Below are 6,957 nucleotides of genomic sequence, written 5' to 3' on the forward strand. Positions count from 1 at the left end.
TATTATGTATATATATTTAATGTATACATATAATACAAACACAGAAACACACGCATACAGAGACAGTGATAGATAGAAGGAACAAGAGTCTGTCTGTCTGTCTGTTTGTCTGTTTGTCTGTCTGTCTTTCTCTTTCTGTTTCTCTTTCTCTCTGTCTCTGTCTCCCTTGCTCAGCATTAACCCCCCCTCCCCCTCCCCTTTCAAATCAAATATAGTTTCAAGTAAATTATGCTTTGAGAGGTTATCTTAGGTACTTAATCGGCTGCAGAATGCTGTGGTATGTTCAGAAACACTAATTTAGTACACAGGCAATTGCCAACGAAGCCTTTGTAAACAGACCTATTCAGCAGCAGTTTTAAGAATGCAGCTATTATTGAATTCTGTTTAAAAAATCGGGGCACTTTTAGAATCAATGGGCGAAAGAATATAATTCATTCCTCCCAAAAAATCGTAGCCTATATTAAATCGGCATAGAGCATAGAGACAAATTACTGAAACCCGAGTAAAACCATCTTTTTGAGGAACACAAACAATAAGATGAAACATTGCCAGGAGTAGACCCTACTCCGTGCGAACTGTAAACCAGGAAGCTCAGCTACATTGTTAAGGAAAATGTAATTCAAACGAGATACTGAAATAGCATTGTTAAAATAAACCTCATTCATAATGTTTTACCCGGGTGTGCTGGTTTGTAGCCAAAGGTCTTTGATTCCAATAACGGCGTGTTACTAAAGCGTCTTTCCATCTGCCAGTCGTACCAGTTGAGGCCGTTCAAACCGTAACTGTCGTTAGGACCAGGCTCATCAACCGTCCATTCAAAGCAGAGCGGGTCGCACCTATCAGCAACGCTGAGGTCGAAGAAGTAAAAGGTAACCTGACGCGTTGACCAAAACTATGCTTAAATATTTTACAGTTTTTAAATTTTACCATTAGGCTTTAAAACTATTAAATCAATGCATGTACAATTTCAAAAAGTGTTCATACAGAAAGAGCAAATACAGTAGCATGAAGCTGAACAACGGAGAAACGACTATAGATGATTCTATTTTGTGAGTCTTTCCAGTTACATTTTTATACTTTACCGACACAAGTATCAGAGATATAACTTGAATGATTTGATTGACATCCAATTTCAATATTTCTCTTAATGATATAAACGTGACACTACAAACCAATAGGTCATTTTCCAAATATGTGGTTTTTTACCCAATGTAAGACCACTCAACCACTCCCATACAATTGGAACACAACATATTTGACAAATATTGGGCATAATAAGATCTTAAAAAATGCTCCTACTTACTGTCTGGGTGGGTCGTAGCAAGGTATGGAGGGGATGCTGTAGTTACATCTTGGCTTCACACACTCGACTGGCTGCCTCAACAGTCGGGTCTCGATGACACCAGGCATACAGCACTTCCAGCATTTAGTTTCCAAGTCGTTGGGACAGCCACAGAATGGCGGCTTTGTAGAAGACTGCTTCGAAGCAGGACACACAGGAATCTTGGTCACATCCACAGGATGAAATTTCATCGCAATCCTACAGTCGTGAGGTCTTCGCCCGGAGCCAGCAGACTGGTGATGAGGAGCGTGGCTGTTCATGTTGCGTCTGTCTCTTTCTTTTCTTTTTCTGAAAATTAATTAATTGCTTGTATGGAAAGACGGGTATGGATAACACGGTGATATGCGGTGTTCTTCTGTATTGAACCTACGATCACTCGATAGACTGGAATAAATGTTTAAACAGGAAAGGAATAAAGTAAACATTTTCACTTTGAGAGGGTAATACTAGGTTACAATTATAAAGACGTATTTCAAATTTTGTATTAATTGTTAAAGTCGTTGCTTATTCGTACAACGTCATCATTAAGTATTGTAGAAAACACTTGAGCCATCAGGGGTTGGTAAAAAAACAACAATTTTTTGTTCTCTAGTAACGCCTCTAATCTTCAGCAATTATATTATTTACTTGAGTTGCAAGAGCCTTAAAATAAAACTCCTACTAAAATTGAAATTAAATTTGGCAAGAAAGTTGTTGGTGAAAGCATTAAAAACTATTGGGTACAAAAGTCTTGCAAAGTGACGCATTAGCTTGAGCCGAACTTGGCGGAATACTAGACCCGCACAAGCGAATCAATTCTTTCACGGAGTTTTTCAAAAAGATCGTATTCAGTAACATCAACAAAAGCGACAACGGGTTCTTTTCAAACCATTCTTCATTTTTAAAAGCGTACCATAAATGAAGAGGAGTGGGCCTACAAGTACAGCTGAAACCCATTTGGTAGATTTAGCAGAGCTTATTTTTTTTTCTTTTTAAATTGAGGTCTTGAATTTTGTGGGATATTAAGAACTTCTTCATTACGTTTCGTGTCTTAATGTCCCAAAATGATACTCTGTCCATTATTTTTTTTCAAATTACGTACAGTGCAGCTGTTACTATAAATATAAATACTTCAATTAAAGGTGTAGTTTTATACCAACTATCACTTTACACTGGCGTCTGTGGTGAGGCGATTAGCCCCCTCACCCCCCCCCCCTTTGTTGGCATTTTGGTTTTTTTGCACCCCCCACTCTCTCCTTCCAAAACGGAAGACCGATATTCTCAATAGTCGACAGAAGAAGGTAATGACGGATTCTACACAAGTCAAATTTGTCCTCGACTGGAGCTGTCACATGTGCTTTGCTCTTAAGGTTAGCTCGCCTAATCGTCAAATTTATCAAAATGTTATTCATCATTTGGATTCTCTAAGTAGATCTAGTCTAAGTGCACCAACTCTTGAATAATATGCTTAGTTGACCTTGTGACACTTGTCACGATAAGTGCCGGAGGAACTCCTCCACTAATTTAATGGTGTCGAGGAGGACGGAAAACAACTGCATTCAAAAAGCAAAGGAAAATATGTTTAAAAACACCATACGCATTGAATACTCCTTGATGGTCAACACCAGGTGATAATTTAGACACTGGTGTTACATCTCATTCCAGAAAAAAGCATCCTGTGACTAATACTAATAACTTAATAGGAAACTGGAAGGAAGGAAGAAGTCGCTGCTGTGATGAATTCGTCCGTCTTTTGTTCAGGGATGAAGCACGTAAGTGCTAAAGATGCAGCGGGATTTCCCATTCCTGGTAAATGCGTGAATAAAGGCTTTTCACTTTTACTGTTATACTAACTGGGCCCCCTTTCTATGAAAGGAAATTAATCGCTGCATTAACATCAACTGGAAAGTCATTGGCCCACTATATTTACACTGTACTTCAACTGTACTGAAATGGAGCAATAAATCATGAGAGATGCAAAAAATTAGAAGGTCTTGATCTTACTTACTTACTTGTCTTACTTGTCCACTGTGTTGGGGTCACTGCAGTCGGAACATGTCCATCTCTGCCCCCCCCCCCCTCTTCAGGATCCATCCAAGAGTCTGTCTACTTATAGTCTCCATCATAATCTGGTTGGAGATTCGTCGGACTGGTCCGCACAGATGGCTGTGTTTCCCCTCTCCTCTTTGGATCCCCTTCTTCTTTAATCTACCTGGAGTGTGGGAACCGCTCTCCGCCCTATTCTTCCTCAAATTTTCCCTAACAGCGGTTGGGACGGTTGGTGGGTCCAGTGTCAAATTCCCTCCCACTTTTGCTTCTCCAGCCAGCTTGTCTGCTCTCCCGTTGCCGGTTACCGCGTGGCCCAGGCAGAAGATCCAGGCCACTCCTTCCAGGCTGCTCTCCCTGATCGTAGCCTTCCAGTCCTCACATAACATCCCTTTCTGTATCTTCTGTAGTGTGCTCATTGAGTCAGTAATGATTACTGCTCGCTGATGGCTTTAATTCTTGATCCAGTGTAGAGCCTCACTTATGGCTTTTATCTCCATACACATACTTGATGTTGTCAGTGCAGTTGCTCCACTTTGCTCTTTCACTACTACCCCATCAACTCTGACACTGAAGACCCAGCCCGATTTGACTCCTCTGTTGACTGATCCATGCGTGAAGATCACAGAATCTACATTTTCGCTATGCTCTTCTATCAGGGTTTCAATTTCATTTACCCAATGTTGACTTCACTGTTGTGTACTCTCCGAGAGCATCTTCGACCAGAACCCAATCCCTTCCTCTTCTGATGTCTTGTATCTGGCAACACTCGTTGGTGGTGTTCGTGGCTTGAGTCATCCATTCTGTGCCCCTCTTTAACCTTGATGTCATCTGCCGTCCCACTTTCTTATGTAGAGGGTTCATCTCGTCTGCGCTGACTCACAGAAAGCCTTGGACTTATGCCAGTTTGTGCCTCTCGTCTGCACATGGGAAGTCTAGGAAGTATCTCATTGCTTCAGTTGAGTTGTCTCGTGTGCACCCCAGGATTGCCCTCATTCCTTCATTTTGTAACACCTCGAGTCGTTGCAGTTGCACCTTTGATAGAGTTAAGAGTCCGAGCCCGTACTCTACGACAGAGAGTACAAGTGTCTGGTAGAGAATGACAAGGATTTTCTGGCTTATCATAGCTCTGGCCATCATCTTAAGGGCTGTTAGGCCTTTTCTCGCCCTGGAGATTGTTCTCGCGATGTGATCTTTGCCAGAGAGGGTGCGATCAAACGTGATGCCCAAGTACTTCAGTGTGGATTCCCTCTTCAGCACTTTGCCTCCAATCGAGATACTTGGCTTGTCATCGTGCACTGCATGGATATTTAGTGTACACGACAGTGTACAGGATTTGTCTGGGTGCAGCTTCCCGTTGTTTGCTTTACACCACAGTTCAAGTCTGTCGAGTTCTTCCTGTACTCTCTCCGCTGTAACCTGGCGGTTCCTGCCCTGACTGTACACCAGTACATCATCAACAAAACTGAGTACACGACCGGGCTCCTCCAGCTGGTTGGATGTTATCCCTATTGTATAAACGTTGAACAGAACTGGCGAGACTGCAGATCCCTGTGGTAAGCCTGGTGTGATCTCGGTAGGTTGCGAAGCCCAGCAACCAAGACGTAGTGCTACCTTTCGTTTGAGCAGCGCTGCCCCAATCCATAGCACTAAATGTGGATACACCCTCACGTTGACTAGAGTCCTCATGAGGGTGTCGTACTGAACTCTGTTGTAGACATCTTCCAGGTCAAGTGCTGCTTCTAGAGTTTCTTCCCCCCATTCGAAGCCATCATATGCGTCGGAAGCAAGAGTGGCAGCATTCATCCATGTGATATTTCCTCTTCTATAGCTGCCCAGTTCCGGCAGTAGGACGTTCTTTTCCTCCAGCTCTATTGCCAATCTGCGAGCCACGATTTTTTCCAGCAGCTTCCCGACGGTATTTTGCGTAGTCACTAAGCGATATGAGGCAGGTCTTGATCTATACTCTAAAAACAAAATGCGCCTCACGAAATATCACTTCCGGCACTTTCGTTTTGGCGTACAGCTACGCAGATTTGTTTCGTTTCTCAGTGGAATAATCACAAAGGCCAAAGAAGAATTAAAAAATGGACTCCATCATCGGAACTTTTCTATCTTTTTGCAGGTACTTGCCAACTTTCAACTCTGTAGCTGTCGTAGTTTTATGGGGAAAGTGACACATGTGTTTCCAAGTTGCCAAATATATAATATATGTAAAGATTGATTCTCTTTTTTATAGTAGAGGGTTTTACGGTGCTCGCAACTGCCTAAGGTCATATGAGCGCCAAGGGGTGGGTATCAACAGAGAAGTTTTTACAGAGAATCAGACTTCGACTGCTCACCTCTCTAGCTTCAACAGCACACGGTCTGCTTCGACTATCAAGGCACCCCGGAAATAGCAGGTCACAAGAGAGTGACAAACATACAAAAGAAGTAGAGGAAAATGACAATAGTAAGGATCAGGAAAGAAAACGCAGCAGTTCCCTGTTGTAGATCAGGCACAGTTATGAGCGTGACATGAGTCAGCCCATTTACAATTCTACTATGCTTGAACGAGAAATGTCGCCCCTTTGGAAATGGGCTAAAGGCACTACAGTCAGTGGCACTGCCCCGGGGAGTAATTGTTTCTCTATTCCGCTTTCGTTGTTGTACACTCCAGAATTTCAAATGTGTGGAACAGTGCGCACCGCTAGTGAACGGAAACCTCACTTGTTTACAATGGCGTCTAAGAAGACGGACTTTCCCAATGTTCACGCATTTACCGGGAATGGGAAGTCCCGCTGCATCTTTAGCACTTACGTTCTTCATCCCTGAACAAAAGACGGATGAATTCATCACAGCCTGTCTTGAGTTTATGTTTTGTTAATGAATTGTAACTGTTCGTATTTTTACTTGACAACAAATCAGCGTGACAGCACTAAAGTCACTTCGAACATTCCTGAAACTGTTATTACGCTTTTTGGCCAAGCTTAAGTTTTATGCCCTTATACATACACACAATATTAATCGTTTGGGGAGATTTCTGTTTTTAGCCTGAATGTCAGCTGTAGCCTGGTCCCTTTAGGACACCACACCCCCAAATTTTAAAAAAATACGAGGATACACGATGAAATAGCATTTTTTTTTAAGGGAGCCGAATTAACATAATTAGACTGCAAGGTGAAGAGATTCATATCCACTCCCCATTGCCCCTTATATTTATAATTTGATACATTTGAAGTGGCTCTATTCATGCCATCACTTTATATCAAATTAGCTTCTGCTTGGCTTCTTCAAATAACTGTATGACTTATTGAATTCCACACGCAAACAAAAGATCTGGCCCCGCAATGTAGCCTTCTAACTGTTTGTTTTCAGCACACGTATAAAACGCATCAAGAAGAACATTTTCGAAATTGCAGGATTTTATCAAATTGTGTCAAAATGATAGATTTCTCCCCTCTGTAAGATCAATCGCACCAAATGTGTCAAATGGGCAATGTGCACTGGATATGAGTATTACACTGCAGCTGCCGGGGATCGAACTACGACCTAGTCCAGCTGAATAAACTAACATTGGTGGTTTTGCTTTATTGAAGATACAGGAAAAC

The 6,957-nt window shown here is 42.1% G+C and overlaps 1 protein-coding gene across 1 annotated transcript in view; it reads right to left on the reverse strand.

The window, feature by feature from the left end:
- The window catches only part of LOC101856920, a 5,094-nt gene extending 2,032 nt beyond the window's left edge, over nt 1-3,062 (reverse strand). Inside the window, exons 1-3 of the mRNA XM_005106915.2 lie at nt 2,919-3,062; nt 1,304-1,630; nt 676-848 (exon numbers count right to left, since the gene is read on the reverse strand). Coding sequence (XP_005106972.1) covers nt 676-848; nt 1,304-1,602 — 472 coding nt within the window. The 5' untranslated portion in view covers nt 1,603-1,630; nt 2,919-3,062. The remainder of the gene's footprint in view (nt 1-675; nt 849-1,303; nt 1,631-2,918) is intronic.
- Nucleotides 3,063-6,957: the final 3,895 nt, after the last annotated feature.

The sequence above is a fragment of the Aplysia californica genome, unplaced genomic scaffold (genome assembly GCF_000002075.1).
Source record: "Aplysia californica isolate F4 #8 unplaced genomic scaffold, AplCal3.0 scaffold00562, whole genome shotgun sequence".
Taxonomy (NCBI): domain Eukaryota; kingdom Metazoa; phylum Mollusca; class Gastropoda; order Aplysiida; family Aplysiidae; genus Aplysia; species Aplysia californica.